The sequence below is a fragment of the Lynx canadensis genome, chromosome A2 (assembly GCF_007474595.2).
Source record: "Lynx canadensis isolate LIC74 chromosome A2, mLynCan4.pri.v2, whole genome shotgun sequence".
NCBI lineage: Eukaryota > Metazoa > Chordata > Mammalia > Carnivora > Felidae > Lynx > Lynx canadensis.
The window spans coordinates 79,813,879-79,832,499 of NC_044304.2; the positions used below are offsets into that span (position 1 = coordinate 79,813,879).

Below are 18,621 nucleotides of genomic sequence, written 5' to 3' on the forward strand. Positions count from 1 at the left end.
TCCTTCCAGGCGTTTTTCGGTTCATCCATCCCCACGTGCTCTCCTGGCCTTTGGACGGCGAACACCTGCAAACGAGATGCCCAAACACCAACAGTACGCAAGCAAAACCTCACAGCGAAGAGGAAAAAGAAAGTCCCGCCGCTCGGACCTTGGAAGATGAGGGCGGGGTGACGTTTCGCGTGCGCGCTGCCGTCATGTCGACGCACGGGCACGCCGGCCCCGCCCACAACCTCGCAAGTCTGGTTTCCGGCGGGAGCCGGGACTGTGGGCGGAGGTGAGGCTGCGGCTTGGGTGCTGGAGCTGGACCTGGAGCTGGCTGGGTGCTGCGCTGCCCTGTGGTACTCGCCGGAATGCCTCACTTGGAAAACACGGTGCTTTGTCGCGAGTCCCAAGTGTCCACCTTGCAGTCCCTGTTTGGAGAGGTATTGTGTGAAACTATCTTTTCTCTTCCAAATCCCGGAGGCAAACGTTTCCGTGGCCTTGCGACATGTTCTAATTGTTTTTTAGTTTCGTGTTTGGATTGTGGGGCAATACTCCATATTTTTGCATTGAGAACAGGGGTTGTTGTAGGCCTACCCTACTCCTACACCCAAAGTAACTTATTAGTACCTTTACAAGAAAACGGCACAGGCAGCACCACAGGACGTTGGCCCAGGATGTTGGCCCAGGACGTGTTCGTTTACACACGCCACGCTTTTGAGATGGTTACCCCAAAGTAGCTACTGGAAGTTGCTTAGTATCTTACCCCAGCTGAACAAGACTTTATACAACAGGTGTGTTTGCAGTTTTTTTTTTTTTTTTTTTTTTTCCGAATGTAAGTTGGCCCGTTTCATTGAGGTAAATGAAGCCTGGATATAGGTGGTGGTTTGCAAGACTCGTGAGAGCCAAGGCAGTCTTCAGGTTTAAGACTTTAGTAGCTTTTCCAGAATTGCAAAGCCTTGAGATCTCTGTCTAGAATTTTTGACCAGCAGTTCAGGTGATGCTTGTGAGAGGAGGGTAAGTAAGTGCCATCTTTAGGAGGTAATGTTCACCAGTTCACAATTTCATCTATTTGTTTTCTGGTGGCTTTTGGTGAGCCTTTTGCTTCAGCTTCATTAATTAGGCATGGAGTTAAGTTAATCAGACTTGGGTCTTATCTGCGAGGGGAGGAAATGAGAGTTTAGGCTTAGACTCATCCCTCCCTCTCAGCCATCTTCTGGTTTGCTTTCTTAAGTACTTGTATCCAACTAAGAATGTTGGGTGACAGTCTGAGTCTGTGAAGTATGGAAAAGTTCTTCTAAAGGTGCACAGTAGTGAGGGAAGTAAGAGGCCAATGACTGCATCCTCAGTTAGTATTCTGGTTATCATGCTTTCAGTTAGAGTTATCCATATCGTCACTGAAATACTTTCTTGGTTATGCTTTATGCATTCCTTCCTTGGAAGTGGTAAGCCCAGATCACCACAACTAGAAGCAGTCCTCTAGAAAGAGAATATTGGGCAACAGAGATGACTGGTATGGGTTTGGTGTTGGTCACAGAAAGGGTTTTGACCTTTGCGCTTACTACAAATCATATTTAACAATATTAATAATGGCTTTTTTTTCAAGGTGCCGTGCATGTGCGAGATGCAAAAAACTGGAAAAAAACAAAACTAAACTAAAAAACCCTGGTTCATATTTCTAAGCAGATTTTTTTTATTTGCTCAGCAAATAAGTATTTACTGAGCCTCTTCTCTATATGAGGCACTGTGCCAGATCCTGGCCTATTACAGTTGGTTAAGAAGATTTAAGCATGGCCATGAAAGGTTAAGTAACAGTGCAAGAGTTCAGTATAATTCTAGGTAACAATTGAAAGATGTTTAAAGGTGGAATATTACTAAGCCTCAAAAGGTGGCTGCAGACCAATGTGGTAGGATTCTAGAAAAGGAGTGTTTTAGTGTAGTTTGGAAAAATTTTCCTGAACGATGTCTTGACGTTCTCTTTATAGGTATTTGGATAGTAGAGATGTTCAGCAAGCATGCATTTAATTCTTGGGATAGCATTTTTGAGCCAGTTAATTCACAAGATTGTTAGGTATAAACTTAAAGGGTTTGTATACTAAAACATCCATCTTAATTCTATTTTGGGGCTGCTTTTACCATGGAGATATGCAGTTAGAAAGTTTTTTCTGGGAAGGGTGCCTGGGTGGCCCAGTCGGTTAAGCTTCTGACTTGAGTTTGGCTCAGGTCATGATCTCACAGTTCGTGAGATCAAGCCCTGCGTCCGGCTCTGTGCTGACAGTGTGGAGCCTGCTTGGGGGGATTCTCTCTCTCTCTCTCTCTCTCTCTCTCTCTCTCTCTCTCTTTCTCTCTCTGTCCCTTCCCTGCTTGTTCTCTCTTTCTCTCTCAAAATAAATACTAAAACTTTTTTAAAAAGTTTAAAAAAAAAAAGGGGGTGCCTGGGTAACTCAGTCCCTTAAGCTTCTGACTTCGGCTCAGGTCATGATCTCATGGTCTGTAAGTTCATGCCCCGCATTGGGCTCTGTGTTAACAGCTCAGAGCCTGGAGCCTGCTTCGGATACTGTGTCTCTCTCTCCCTCTCTGCCCTCCCCTGCTCATGTTCTGCCTCTCTCTCTCTCAAAAATAAATAAACATTAAAATAAAAAATAAAAAGAATAAAAACAACAAAAAAAGTTTTTTCCTGTGTAAATCTTAGTCCCTGATTTGTCTTGCAAAAGGAAATGTGTAACTTAGTGGCTAGTATGTAATAAATGTGACTGTTAATGCAGTGATGATGATGATCATAGAGACTCTACTTTCTTGTGGAAATTGCATCATCCAATTTTTTTGTGATTATTTTTTAAAATGATTGTGTCCCACTGGACTATGAACTCTTCCAACGCAGATTGTCTTTTAACAGGTATTTGTACTCTTCAATGCATTATTATAGTTTTCAACATTTGGTAGGTGTCTAATAAATGAATGAAACATATTTGTAGTATTAATGAGTTTGTAGTATTAATGAGACCAATAGAAGGACGTTTGACAATCTTTACTTTTCACTAGGCACCTGACTCTTAACAAATTGCAGGAAGATCTTGGGAATATGTATTTTGAAATATATGCTATGTAGATTTCATCATTGTTTTATTTGATGAAATGTGTACATTTAGGCCAGGCTAAATGTAGTATGTATAATTTTAAAGTATCTGGTAAATTGTCCTAAGAACAGGAGACTCTTGAAATTCCTTCCAACTTTGTGATCATATATACTTAGCTTCGACGCTTTAAAATGTACAGTGAAGTTGCAGACTGTGGGAGTATATTCTTTAAAGAGTTAAGGGGCGCCTGGGTGGCGCAGTCGGTTAAGCGTCCGACTTCAGCCAGGTCACGATCTCGCGGTCCGTGAGTTCGAGCCCCGCGTCAGGCTCTGGGCTGATGGCTCGGAGCCTGGAGCCTGTTTCCGATTCTGTGTCTCCCTCTCTCTCTGCCCCTCCCCCGTTCATGCTCTGTCTCTCTCTGTCCCAAAAATAAATAAACGTTGAAAAAAAAAAATAAAGAGTTAAGATAAAAATGGAGTATGGTAAAGTTATCCTGGAAATATCTCTGAAATCTGTAAATTTGAAAATATAAGAGTTCTTATATATGAACCTGCACAGTAATAAAAAGTATAAATACATATATACTGCATATATAGCATGTAGATATGTAGTATATACTAAATATGCCAAGTATAGTTTTTCAGAAATTTTAAATTTTTTTTTTTTTTTTTTTTTCCCTGAGAGAGAACATGAGCAGGGGAGGAACAGAGGGGGAGAGAGATTCCCAAGCAGGCTCCATGCCCAACATGGAGTTTGATGCAAGGCTTGATCTCATGACCATGATACCATGAACACAGCTGAAATCAAGAGTCAGACACTTAACCGACTGAGGCACCCCAGAAATTTTAATCTTAATAGATAAAGTGCTTAATAGAGAATGTGCTTAGGATTGAACTCAAGTAAGTTCACAGTGTGAACATAGATCCAGTGTATGGTCATTGTTGAAATAATTTGGATCGAATATTTTACTTTACCATGAAAACCTTTCTCATGAGTAGATAATTGTTTATTTTCTGTTTTTTTAACGTATGGACTGATACTTGTCTTTTCTCTCTTAGAGACATCATTTCAGCTTTCCATCAATTTTTATTTATGGGCATACTGCCAGTGGAAAGACCTATGTAACACAAACTTTGTTGAAAACTTTAGAGGTAAGAATAACCCTGGGATCATGACCTGAGCCAGAATCAAGAGTTGGGTGCTCAACTGACTGAGCCACCCAGGCATTTCAGACTAAATTTTGTTTGGGATATTTTGGACTCTAGTTTGCAAGGGAATAGGGTAAAAGAGGCCTTATAAGAAGTATAAAGTAGTCTTAGTTACATTGTTACCCTGAAAGAGAAAGAAAGGCTTCCTTCTTGGTTGAAATTTGTGGAATGTCACTAAAAATAGTTATAGGTCCCATTATTTGTGCCAGATGCCAAAAGGTATCTTTCTCAGAATGATCAGTACTGCTTTTGTAATTTCATTTTGAGAACAGACTATATTTGTAAGCAAGTCTTTATTTCCTTGTTACTTCTCGAATTACCTCCATTTTGATCTTTAAATGAAAAGCTAGCTTAATCCTTATAGGGGGATTACTGTGGTTTCAAACTCTTAAAATTCTTTTTGATCCAGGTTTGTTCATCATTAGAATATTACCTTAAAATTAGTGTGAAATTCCTACTAAGAGTTTTAACACGTACTTGGGGTTTTTTTGGTAAGAATTCTTTAGAGGGAAGTACAAGTTTGCTCTGAATCCTCGTAGGAAACAAATGGCAAACTGAAATAATTGAAGTGAGTTTAATGAAGATACTATTGTACAAAGGCTGAAGAAATGTTAAGGGAATCAATAAGGGGTGGTAAAGCACGGAGAGCTTTAGCCTTCCCTGGACCTGAATGGACCGTAGGAGGGTGCTGTTACCAGCTCACAGCAAGAGCTGTAGCTTTAGATGAGGGGCTGCCAGGCTGAAGCTGTGGCCTTTGGTAGAAGAATGTAGCCATGGTGGAACTGTGGGCCACTGAGATAGGGTGTGAGGTAAGGGAATATTCATTTTCTATTATCGCTTCCTTCAGGCCCCTGGTTCTTCTTGTTGGCTGAATCCAACTGGAGCCAGAAAATATGAGAGAGTGAATGATATCGTCTGTAGTGGCTAGCTTCCTGGGACACAGAGCAGGTTGGGGAATGGTGGTGGGCAGGGAGATGTAGATCAGAAGGACAAGTGGAGAACATCCAGCAGAGCCATTACTGGATATGTGTGTTTTCTGTTCTGTTAACATTTTGTTGTTGTTTTCAGCTCCCACATGTCTTTGTGAATTGTGTTGAATGCTTTACCTTGAGGCTGCTCTTAGAACAAATTTTAAACAAATTGAATCATCTTAGTTCTTCAGAGAATCGATGTTCTACCCACATAACCTGTGAAACATTTAATGATTTTGTTCGCTTATTTAAACAAGTAACCAAAGCTGAAAGTCTCAAGGATCAGACTGTATATATCGTAAGTAATTTAATTTCATTATATCATCTATTTGAAAACTGGTTTGTTTATTGGGTCAATTTCTGTATATTTGTTTTGAGTCTCATTATGTATAGCACACTGTGCAAGGGGCTTTTGGGATACAGAAATGTTTTAGATGTATTTTTTATCCAAAGGGAACTTCAGTGTAATGGAAGAGTTGTGACATATACTACATCTGATCATGTGTGAGTGTGGTAAGTGATAACCATGAGACGCAGAGTACTGATGAAGGCATATGTGGTCCAGCTTCATGAGGTGATAGCATTTGAGATAGACCTGAAAGGATAATTAGAGGATTATAGGAAGAAACTAAAGAAGGGGAATTGCAGATGTTAGGAATTATGTAAGGAAAGGCATGCAAATGCAGTGGAAGCCAGGGAATGAAAGTAGTCTGGTTTTGGTGGGTGATAATGTATGAAGGGAGAAAAAAGCTAGGAAGGTAAGGGAGGCAGAAAATAGAGTGTCTTGAAAACTACTAAAGTGCTCTGTTTCATGTACTAGTCAGTGAGGAGGTAGTGGAGATTTTAGAGCAGCAAATATGTTTAAAATGCAAGTCATATTAAATAGATGGGAGGCGGTGAGCAATGACAGACTCAAGTCTAAAGGAATGATTTTTAGGCTTTTATAGCTGTTTAAATTAGAGGAAATTTGGGCCCGGACTAGACTTGGGGCAGAAGATGCAGAAAGGAATAAATGGAAAACACAGCAACGGTCAAATTCTTCCACTGTGTATGGAGTAGGTTTGTGGGGAAAGATGAATCAATTGATTTTTGGTTGGCTAAGTTTGAATCGTAGTTGTTATATCAATGTGAAAATGATTAGCAGACAACTGAAAATGTGTACTGTTTTAGTGGATTTTTATAATACTTTAATCCTTTTTAAAAAAATGATTATCTCTGGAATTGGAATTAAATTTTAATATAATGCCTTATCAAAACCGCCAAGTTGTAAACTCCCTGAAGGGACCAAATCTTACAGATTCTTGCATCTCGCATCTCCTGAAATGTATAAAATAGTTCCTTCCACATTTTCATTTCGCTCATTTATTTATTCAGCAAATAATTACTGAGCACTTCCTATGTGCCAGGCACTGTTTTAGATACTGGAGATAGAACACAGAACAAATTAGAGTCCCTTGCCTTCCTGCAGTTTATAGTATAGTTGAGGAAGATACATGAAAAGCAGGTTAATAGTAGTGTGTCAGATATAAAAAGCTAATAGAGTAAAGGAGAATCAATTGGGTGAGGGAGAGTAGTTATTTTTCTAAACAGAGAAGACATGGGGCGCCTGGGTGGCGCAGTCGGTTAAGCGTCCGACTTCAGCCAGGTCACGATCTCGCGGTCCGTGAGTTCGAGCCCCGCGTCGGGCTCTGGGCTGATGGCTCAGAGCCTGGAGCATGTTTCCGATTCTGTGTCTCCCTCTCTCTCTGCCCCTCCCCCGTTCATGCTCTGTCTCTCTCTGTCCCAAAAAATAAATAAACGTTGAAAAAAAAAATTAAAAAAAAAATAAACAGAGAAGACAGAGAAGATCTCACTGAGATGATGGTAACTGAGCTGAAACCTGAAGGAAGTGAGGAGTAAGCCATGAAGATACATGAAAAAAGAGTATTCCAGGCAAAGAGATGAACATATGAATACAAAGCCTGGAACATGCTTTGTGTATTCAGAGAATATCGAGGAGGCCATTCTGGTTAGGCTAGTTTAAGTAAGGGGGAGAGTGGTAATGTTGAGATCAAATGAAGAGTACAAGGATAGAAGCATGCAGACCAGCATTATGGGTTGAATTCTTTCCCCCAAAAATTCATATGGGGAAGTTCTCACCCCTGGTACCTCAGAATGCGACCTTTTGGAAATAGGGTCATTGCAGTTCTAATTAAGATGAAGTTAAGTAGTTTGGGCCCCTAATTTAGTATGACCGGTGTCTTTATAAAAAGAGGAAATTTGGAGATAAGACATGCACATAGGGAGGATGCCGCATAAAGATAGGAGCTATGCTGCCGCAAGCCAAGGGACTACCAGAAACCAGGAGAGAGATCAGGAACAGTTCCTCCAGTACTACCTTTGGAGGAAGCATGGTCATGCCAACACCTTGATCTTGGACTTCTAGCTTCTGTAACCATGAGATAATCAATTTCTGTTGTTAAAATCACCCTGTTGGTGGTGCTTTCTTATGGCAGCCGTAGGAAACTAATACAGCTGGTTCTGAGGCATTTATGATAATCTAGGCCAAACATCATGTTGGGTTAGACCAGACTGGTAGCAGTAGATGTGGTAAGAAGTGGTCTGGAATATTTTGACAGAATTTTCTGATAGATTGAATACAGAGGAGGAGAGAAAGAACAAAGTTAAGGATGACTCAGAAGTTTTTGTGCACTTGAAAGGATGGAGTTGTCATTATCTTAGTGGGATCTTGTTGGGCAGGGAAGGAGTGATCAGGAGTTTGGTTTTGGGCATGTTAAATCAAGTACAGATGTTCAGTTGGCACTTGGACACTAGAGTCTTGGGTCAAGAGAGGTCCATTTTGGAACTACAATTTGGAGTTATGAGAATAGAGGTAGTAGTCCTTTTATTTTTTTTTTAATAAAAAATTTTTTTTTAATTTTTTTGAGAGAAAGAGAGAGCAGGGGAGGGTCAGAGAGAGAGAGAGAGAGAGAGAGAGAAAATCCCAAGCAGGCTCTGCAGTTTCAACATATAGCCCAATGTGGGGCTGAAACCCATGAACCATGAGAACATGACCTGAGCCAAATTAAGAGTTGGATGCTTAACTGACTGAGATCACTGAGACGCCCTTAGAGGTAGTAGTGTTTAAAGCTGAGGGGCTATTAGCTCACCAAGAGGGTGAGTGAGTAGAAAAGAGGCGAGTCAAGTGCCTGAGTCTTGGGGCAACCCATTGGTTATGTGATGAGGAGATAAGGAAAAACAAATGAGGACAGAGAAGAAATCAGTGATGTATAAAGAAAACTTGAGGAAGTTGCAGTGTTCTGGAAGTCTTGCTAGCCTCTCTTTTTCCTGGTCCTTTGACTAGGGAAACCAGGGTTTTGGTGGGGCTTTTTTGGCATATTTTCATTAGCCTTTCTGTGTTGCTGGCTTCTTCAGCTCTACATATGGGCTATGTGTGCCAAAAAGACAGCTCAGGCAATATACTCTCTAAGGTGAGTTGTCATTCCTCCATCCTAGCTGGCCTGCCTTCTCTCTGCCTTTCATAACCCTGTTCGTTTTATGTACAGTATTCAAGATTCTTAGTTTTACTTAGGAGAAATAGGGAAAAGTATATACTTCATCTTCTCAGAGGCGGAAATATAATTTCTTTTAAAATGCAAGTGAATAAGTGAAGAATACAGCTACTACTAGTATAGTTTCACACCATTAAGTTGATTGATGCTAAAGCAACTCTAGTTTAACCCACCATTACTTGCACCATCAGTGCAAATATCAACATGGTGTAAAAGGCAAATAATATTTCAGTACTATTATGAAAATAGTTTTGACGTTGCCAACCTTTTGAAAGGGTATCAGGGACCACCCTTCCCACCCCCAGGGGGCCACAGGTCATACATACCTCAGAAACCAATGTTCTAAGAAATAAGTTGGTCTTTCAGTAAGATAAGGTAGGAGACAAGATCACTGGTGGAGAGGAATTTAAGGAATTAAGAGTCCATATCAGAAGGGGGTCATTAATGTGGGTTTTGAAATATCCAAAAAGTATAGGAGTTATATTAGAGAAGTGTTAGTAAGAAACTGTAATATTTAAAGAATGAAAGGGAATGACCTCAGTATATGTGGATGACAACAAAGAGAGTTGCAAAGCTGAATGTCTTTAGGTAGGAGGTTAGGTAGGAGGAAAAAATCAATACTGTAGAAACGGCAGCTGGCTGGCTCAGTTGGAAGAGCATGCAGACTGTTAATCTCAGGATTGTGAGTTTGAGTCCCATGTTGGGTGTAGGGATTACTTAAATAAAACAACAACAACAAAAAATTCTAGGAACAGCCTTGATGAATAAGTAGGGCCCCACTCATTTTTTCAGATGCAGTGAATAAAAGTAGGTATTCAGTAAGTACTTGTTAATTGACTAAACATGAAGTGTGAAAAAGTTTCCAGGTGTTTAGTGTGGAACTTTTTTTTTTAATGTTTATTTATTTTTGAGAGAGACAGAGACAGAATGTGAGTGGGTTAGGGGCAGAGAGAGAGGGAGACACAGATTCCGAAGCAAGCTCCAGGCTCTGAGCTGTCAGCACAGAACCCGACACGGGGCTTGAACTCACAAGCTGTGAGACCATGACTTGAGCCAAAGTCGGACGCTCAACCCACTGAGCCACCCAGGCGTCCCTAGTATGGAAAATTTTTAGGAGTACATCTGTAGACTGTTCAGCCTTTTAATATATGAATTGGTACGTTTCAATACTTAGAATAAAGAAAGGTGGGAGAGTATTTTCTAGTCAGTAAACCAACTTGCAAATTAAGTGTCTATTAGAATGCTTTTGTGTAAATTATTAAGATAAATGTTTGGATCTGAATTAAAATTTTTTATCTCTCTGAATATTAGTTATCTGTTAACTGCTTTTGAAGAAGGATCGTTTATTAGAATATCATAAAATCATTATAGTGGGTTAACTAAATTAAATTAGAAGAATGAACTATTAATTTACTGCTTCAGCTTTGTGTTTTGCATTAAAATGGGCATAAAAACAGACCAGTTATTTGTATTAATCTGTGTCCTGGATTAGAGAGTTATTTAAATGGAGATTGATGGGGAAATTGCATAATTGCATAGTAGAGAAACTAATTTATAGCTTTTTAGCAGTAAATAATTTTAGCTTTATTTTGTCTAATTAGAAATGAAATATCTTAAGTTGATTACTCACATAGATTGTTTCAAGCTGTCTGTTAATTAATAAAACAGTTACAAAACAATTTGGACTACTTAGGGAAATAATATTATATTCTTTGCATTTTAATTTTATTCCTATTTTATTTTTTTTTTTAATTTTTTTTTTTTCAACGTTTATTTATTTTTTGGGACAGAGAGAGACAGAGCATGAACGGGGGAGGGGCAGAGAGAGAGGGAGACACAGAATGGGAAACAGGCTCCAGGCTCTGAGCCATCAGCCCAGAGCCCGACGCGGGGCTCGAACTCACGGACCGCGAGATCGTGACCTGGCTGAAGTCGGACGCTTAACCGACTGCGCCACCCAGGCGCCCCTATTCCTATTTTAAATTATCATAATTTCTAGTAGGATTTGTTAATAAAGTGTAAATGTTTTTTTAAAAAAGACGCCAGCTTTCTTTACTTCAGTTCTGAGAAGAAAACGCACGAGATAAACCTACAACATTTTGCCATAATAGAAAGCTAGGTAACTGTCATTATAACTAGGGTCATTTCAAAAAGACACAAAAGGTCACATATTGAAAGAATTAATATTGTTAAAATGTTCATAGTACCCAAAGCCATCTATAGATTCAGTGCAATCCTTATCAAAATTCAAATGACGTTTTTCTCAGAGATAGAAAAAACAATCTTAATATTCGTGTGGAATCACAAAAGATGGAATAGCCAAAGCTGTGCGGAGAAAGAAGAAGAAACTTGAGGCATTATACTTCTTAATTTCAAACTATACCATAAAGCTATAGTAAAACAGTATGGTACTAGCATAAAAACAGACCAACAGAACAGAATTGAGAGCACAGAAATAAGCCTTCCCATATACATACGGTCAACTAATATTTGGCAAGAGAGCCAAGAATGCTCAGTGAGGAAAGGCTAGTGCCTTCAGTAAATGGCAATGGGAAAACTGGGTAGCCACATGCAGAAGAGTGAAGTTAGACCCCTGTCTTACACCATTCACAAAAGTGAACTTGAAATGAATTAGAGACTTAAGTGTAAAAACTGAAACCATAAAACTCCTAGGGGAAAAAAAAAAAACAAAAAACCTAGAGGAAATGTTCGTTGGCAGTGGTCTTGGCAACAGCTTTTAAAATATGATACCAAGAGAGCAAGCAACAAAAGTGAGAATAAGTAGGACTACACTGAACTAAAAAAGCTTATGCATAGCAAAAGAAATAATCACTAAAATGAAAAGGCATTCTACAGAATAGGAGAAAATGCTTGCAGTCATCTACTAAACAAAGGATTAATATCCAAAATATGTAAAGAACTTGTACACTCCATAGCAAAAACAAACAAAACAAATCTGGTTAGAAAATGGGCAGAGGACCTGAATAGACATTTTTCCAAAGAAGACATACAGATGGTCAACAAGTACATGAAAAGGTGCTCAACATCACTAATCATCAAGGAAGTGCAAATCAAAACCATGAGATATCACCTCACACCTATTGGATGCCTATTATCCAAAAGACAAGAGATAAGTATTGGTGAGGATGTGGAGAAAAGGGAATCCTTGTGCACTGTTCTTAGGGGAAGGTTAATTGGTACAGCCACTATGGAAAAAACAGTGTGGAGGTTCCTTAAAACATTAAGAATAGAACTGCCATATGATTCCACAACCCAACTTCTGAGTGTATATATGAAGGAGATGAAATCAGGGTGTCAAAGAGATATCTGCACTCCCATGTTGATTGCAGTTTTATTCACAATAGCCAAATCATAGAAACAACCTAAGTGTCCATCAGTGGATGAATGAATAAAGAAGATTTTGTGTGTGTGTGTGTGTGTGTGTGTATGTGTGTATACATGCATATATATGTATATGCATACATACACATACATATATATACACACACACATATACATACATACAATGGAATATTGTTCAGCCATGAGAAAGAAGGAAATCCTGCCGTTTGTGACAACATGGATGGACCTTGAGGGCATTATGCTAAGTGAACTAAGTCTGGCAGAGACAATTCTAGGTGGAATCTAAAAAGCCAAACTCAGGAACAAAGTAAAATGGTTGGTTACTAGGGACTGTGGGATAAGGGAAATGGAGAGATGTTGGTCAAAGAGTACATGCTTCTAGTTATGAGGTGAGTAAGTTCTAGGGAATCTAATGTACAACATGGTGATTATAGTTAATGCTATACTGTGTTATATATACTTGAATGTTGCTAAGAGAGTAGAGTGGACCTTAAATGTTCTTGCCATGAAGAAGAAATGATAATTATGTGAGGTGATAGAGGTGTCAGCCAAAGTTATGGTGGGAATCATTTTGCAGTATTAAGTGTATCATATCAACACGTTGTGTACCTTAAACTTATGCAGTGTTATATGTCAGTTATATTTCAAAGCTGGGGGGGACAAAAAGGATCTAGAAACTAGTTTCCACTGGCCAAACATGGTATGGTTTGGCCATCAAAAAGAACAGTCAATTCAGTAGATGGAAGCACAATAGATGTGTTAAAATCCATGAATTCATAATGATACTAAACAAGTATATGAAAATCACAAAACCTCAGCTCATTGGTTACCATGAGAATTTCATTTACTAGGGCACTGCAGTAGGCTAAATAATGGCCCCTGAGTATATCAGGTCCTAATCCCTGGAACCTGTAAGTGGCCCCTTGGAAAAAAAGGCCTTTGGAAATGTGATTAACTTAAGGATCTAGAGATGGGGAGATTTACCAGGTTTATCTGGGCGAGCCCAAAATGCAATCACAAATGTTTGTGTAGGAGAGAGGCAAAGAGAGGTTTGACTAAACCACACATAAAAGAGGCAGCCAGGTAATGGAAGCAGAGGCAAACAGAATAAGTGAGAAACTGGAAGGTGTTGGCCTTGGATTATGTAGTGATGCAGCCACAAGCCAAAGAATACTGGCAGCCACCAGAAGCTGAGGGGGCAAAGAATGTATTCTACCTTAGAGCTGTTGGAGGGAGTGTAGCCCTGCAGACACCTTGATTTTGGCCCCACGAAACTGATTTCAGACATGGCTTCCAGAACTGTGAGAGAATAAATTTTTAGTCTGTTTCAAGCCACCACATTTGTGTGATGATGTGTTACAGCAACCACAGAGGCACAAACTTATTTTGAAAGTTGGTAGATTAAAGGAAAGAATCAAGCATTTATCCCTTATGTCCTGTGTGAACTTTATTTCTGAGTAACAGATGAGGAGAAGTTCTTTCTAGAAAAATGTCCTCCAATAAATGAAGAAAGAATCCTAGAAAATTAGAGTGTTGCAGTCCCTAACAAAGTTCTAGATATAGGCAGTGATCATCAATTGAAATCATTTGGTGAAAGGCTGCTAGGGAACTTTATAATGGATGGATCAGGCTGACGATACCTGAAACTGTCAATCAATCTTAACATCACAAGAGAGTCACGTGTTGTGTACCTGCTGATGTGATTCAATAAGAAATATAGAGCACTATTTGTGAAGTGTTCTTGCCCGAAAGTTGAACCTGAATCTTATCAGACCCCTAGATTTATTGACTATTGTACAGGAAATATAGGGGATATAGGAACATGTTAAATGACACTATAGAGATGCAGTCAGCCAATTCAGAATATGGAAAATTCTACCCAACAGATGATCTGTTTACTTCAATGAATATATAACAGCAAAAAAAGGAAGGGTCAGGGGAAATGTTATAATTTAAAATTGACCAGAAGACAAACCAAATATCAGAATATTCAATAGATGAACCTTTTTGGATCCTGAATCAAATAAGTGAACTCTAAGGAGGCATTTGTGGGACAAATCGGGAAATTTGAATACTGGTTATTACATGACATTACAGAATATTGTTAATTTTTTAGGCATGATAATGATACTGAGGTTATGTTTTTTTTTAAAAAGTCTTCACCTCTTAGATCTACATATGACATATTTACGGATGGAATAGTATGTCTGAGGTTTGCTTTAACATAATCCAGCAAGATGGTAGAAGAGAAAAGTGGAGGTGGATAGAAAAAACAAAAAGTAAAACATAACAAAAAGTAAAAACAAAGGTTAGATTAAATAGATTAAATATTTTAGACAATGCTTTGAAGACCTTGATTTTTTTTTATGGACTAATGGATGACTTCTTGAAGTAAGTTTTTTTTTTTTTAACATGTTTTATCAAAATTTCAAACATATATAGAGAATAGTATAATATATTCTAGTGAACCCATCACCCAGCTTCAGTTATTGTTAACATGTGGTCACACTTGTGTCTTTATCCCATCATTGTTTCCTGCATCATATTATGTTATCCATAAATGAATATAAACATTCTATCTCTATATATCATATATCACCCATGAATATGTGCTAGAGCTACATATAATATGTATACTGTGTGTCTCTGGAAGATAAGTACCTTTTAAAATAATATAATCCCAATACTATTATCATAACTGAACAAAAATTTAACTTTTATCAAATGGAATAAAAAATGCTTCCAGTTCTATGTCTTGTACACCTAGTGAGATATCCTTAGAGCATTGGTAATATACCTATAAAAGAAACTTTTAATGTGGCTGTGATTCATTTTCTATTTAGAAACTTGGGTTAAAATACGATGTAAGTAGTCTTTTTTAATTTGCTAATTTGAAATGTCTTCTACAAATGTAAATACCAGTTGAAAATTAATTCATAGGTTATAATTTTTCTTTTTAACATAGAAAATTGTGAATTGTGCAGTATATTATATAAATGTTTTATAGAGGGCTTTGTAAATCGATTTTGACACTGCATTTTTTTTTATAAGGTTCTAGACAAAGCAGAATATCTAAGAGATATGGAAGCAAATCTTTTGCCTGGGTTTCTTAGGTTACAAGAATTGGTAAGTAATGTATGGGTCTTTTCACCCTATGACCTAATCAATTGATTGTCTTGTCAAATATTTTCCTTTTGCCAATCTGACAGGTGAGAAATGAATCTTAACATAATTTTAACTTGTGTTTCTTTACTGTGAGTGTTGTTGTTGAACATTTTTCCAAAGTAAAAGCACTTTTTGACTTGGTAACATTTATTCTTTATTTTAGCTTTTCATTTCTAATTGTGAAGTGACTAATCCTAGTCTTTTATAAGGTTTTAGGTGTTTGCTGGAGTAGATGGTGGGAGCCTATACTTTAAACTTTCTGTAAGAATTTTAAAATTTTCAGTAATCTAGAGAATCAGTAATCTAGAGGTAGGTCTGTTTTGGGTCATCTGGCGTTCTCTCTCTTGGCCAGTGTCAGAACCAGCTTTGTGTTTGAATTTATAATTGTGTTGGTACTGAATAGTATTAATACTACTCTAATTGTTATGAGCTAACAAAAAAAGAATAGGGATGGGCTTAATATGCATATGTGTCAGGTCAAAACATAATAATAATATGGTAAAACCAGGATTTTACAGTAGTTTGAATAAAGAAAATTGGAGAGAGAATTCATTGTTCACCAACATCAGTTGGTATAGGAATACTAAACTCAACTGTGGCTGTTTCCCATTTGTACCAGAATTATGAGGGTAAGATTTAGTTTGATCAAAATACTATTATTAATCATATTCAATCACTGTTAATTTAAATTTTATTGATTTTGTAGTTTTGTATTTAACTTACAAATTTATTTTTGTTTTATAATCCTGTAAGTGCTTTGAGCATAAATAGTTTATACCTACCAGTTTTATGTCTGTATTTAAGTATTAAGTAACATTATAATGAAAGTTAATATTTGGAGAGACCATGTTTACACCATTTCCAACTTTGAAAAGTTGAACATTTACTGAACACATTACTGAAATTTGAGAAACTGTCAGAAGTTCAGAGAGGCTTTCCAAGTGCCATTGAAATCATTGTGTGCCTAAGGTCGATTCCTAAAATTCACTTTTATTTTTATTTATTTTTTTGTAGTATTTATATTTGAGAGAGAGAGAGAGAGTGTGTAAGCAGGGGAGAGGCAGAATAGGGAGGCAGAGGATCCCAAGCGGGCTCTGTGCTGACAACAGAGAGCCTGATGTGGGGCTTGAATTCACAAACCATGAGATCATGACCTGAGCTGAAGTTGGTTGCTTAACCGACTGAGCCACCCAGGCACCCCTAAAATTCACTTTTAGTAATAGTAATAGCAGGGGTGAGATGTTAGAGGACAGGAGGAGAGTTAAGTGTAGCTCTTGGTAACCTATCCTGGAAATTTCTTGCCACAGTCCAGCTTTTGCTAGTTTGATTAACTCTTGGCATTTTACTACTGAGACCAGTAACTCATCTTCTTTGAGTAGATGCCTCCTCCTTCACTTCTTTTTATTGTTTTGTTGTGTTGCTTATGGATTATTTCTATGACCTCATCCACTGTCCCTGTTGTCCTGGGGTTCCCTGTCTGGTTTCCAACTACATTCTTGCTGTCCTCTTGCTCTTAAACTGTAGCTTATCTCAGTTTCCCCCTCATGCCCAGTCATGGTCATGGTGTGTCCCTTCATCGGAGTTAGGCCTTCCCCCCACCCCCCTGCCTTTTTTTAGTTGTAATTATGGAAACTGAAGAAAATTAAAAGATTCAAGTAATCTCAACTCTACCATAAAACAGAAGTATTATTTTGACATTTCTGGAAACATGGTTGATTTGAAAAAATGTATTTCATTTAGGAGAAATATAGTAAAGGCATTTCATGTTTTCTATTAATATATATGAGTACAATTAAGTTATGATATGAAGGTACTTTAACATTTGAGAACATTACCAGCTTAAAATCCTTTCAGATGGATAAATATCTTCTATTTTTTAGGCCTTTCTATTATTGAACTGATTTTATCAAATGCTTTTATTTTTACTTATTTATTTAAAAAAATTTTTTTAATGTTTATTTATTTTTGAGAGAGAGAGACAGAGCACGAGCAGGGGAGGGGCAGAGAGAGAGGGAGACACAGCGTCTGAAGCAGGCTCCAAGGCTCTGAGCTGTCAGCACAGAGCCCGATGTGGGGCTCAAACCCACAAGCTGTGAGATCATGACCTGAGCTAAAGTCAGATGCCCAACTGACTGAGCCACCCAGGCGCCCCTCAGATGCTTTTAGATAATCATTTTTATTATTTGATTTGACTGGATAATCATTTTTGAAAGCACAACAACTTAATGCCTTGTATTCAAGATTGTATTTAGAGCATCCCTTTTTATCCCTATAGAAATAAATTCAAGGATTCTTAAAAATTAAAGAGTTTATAAGACAACATTTGAAAGTAGAAATCTTTTTCTCTTTTTCATAAGATGCTAGATTTTTGTAGAATTATGAATTTATTGAACTCAGCTTTCTTTGTTAGCCAAAAGAATGTTTTTCTAAGTAATGGAAATTGGAATGTAAGATTACGTGTAAGTTAGGAATCAATAAATAGTAAATCACCATCAGAGTATAGTATAATTTATGTGATTGGATCCTAAGAATAGTTACAGAACAAAACAGCTATCATGCCTACTCTGTCACCTTGGAAAATGTCAAAAAGAATAAGGAAAAAAATTAAAATTTGTGCTGAAATGCAGAAGTCTGTCTGCAGATTAATTCTAACTAGCATCCATAGGGCATTTGTGGCCACTCTGGAGGACAGCATACATGTTGCGCTTGTATTCTTAGTGCTTGTTTTTGTATACTGGTAATACATTCTAAATACACTTCAAAAAGATTACTGTTTACCTAACATCAGTGTTTTATGTGTGTATTTAATGTTCTTAATGTGTATTCATGTTTTGCTCAATAATTTTTTATGAAAATAACCTTTAAAAATACTTAAAAATTTCCTAATATTATGGTTATATGGGATTGCATATCTGTTTTTCTTCAACTCTTATTTTCTCTCTGGGTTGCTGTAGCTATTTTAATGATGAGAAATATTAAGTTGTACATTTTTTTTGTTTATTGATTGAAACTAATGATTTCTTTGAAAATTCACATAAAAAGATCTTAATTATTAAGGAAATGTGTTTCTTCATTTCTATGAAATAAACCCTTGTGTGACTGTCCCTAGCGTTCATGAGTAACCGAAATGTCCGTTAACCTAAAAGTTTTATGGAAATTCTAAGTGATTATGTTTGAAAATTTGCAAGCGGATGAACTCCTTGATTAGGTTTTTGAAATAACACCTATTAATATGCAAATAATTTGTCATATATTGTAACTTTGCTGGATTTATTTGAAAGAAAAATTCAAATGGAATTGCTGCTCT

At 37.6% G+C, this 18,621-nt stretch overlaps 1 protein-coding gene across 1 annotated transcript in view; it reads left to right on the plus strand.

Annotated features, from left to right (window-relative positions):
• Nucleotides 1-262: 262 nt before the first annotated feature.
• ORC5 (origin recognition complex subunit 5) overlaps nt 263-18,621 on the plus strand; it is an 81,245-nt gene continuing 62,886 nt past the window's right edge. The window contains exons 1-4 of the mRNA XM_030307796.1: nt 263-422; nt 4,115-4,207; nt 5,333-5,533; nt 15,201-15,275. Of these exons, the coding sequence (XP_030163656.1) occupies nt 351-422; nt 4,115-4,207; nt 5,333-5,533; nt 15,201-15,275 (441 nt within the window). The 5' untranslated portion in view covers nt 263-350. The remainder of the gene's footprint in view (nt 423-4,114; nt 4,208-5,332; nt 5,534-15,200; nt 15,276-18,621) is intronic.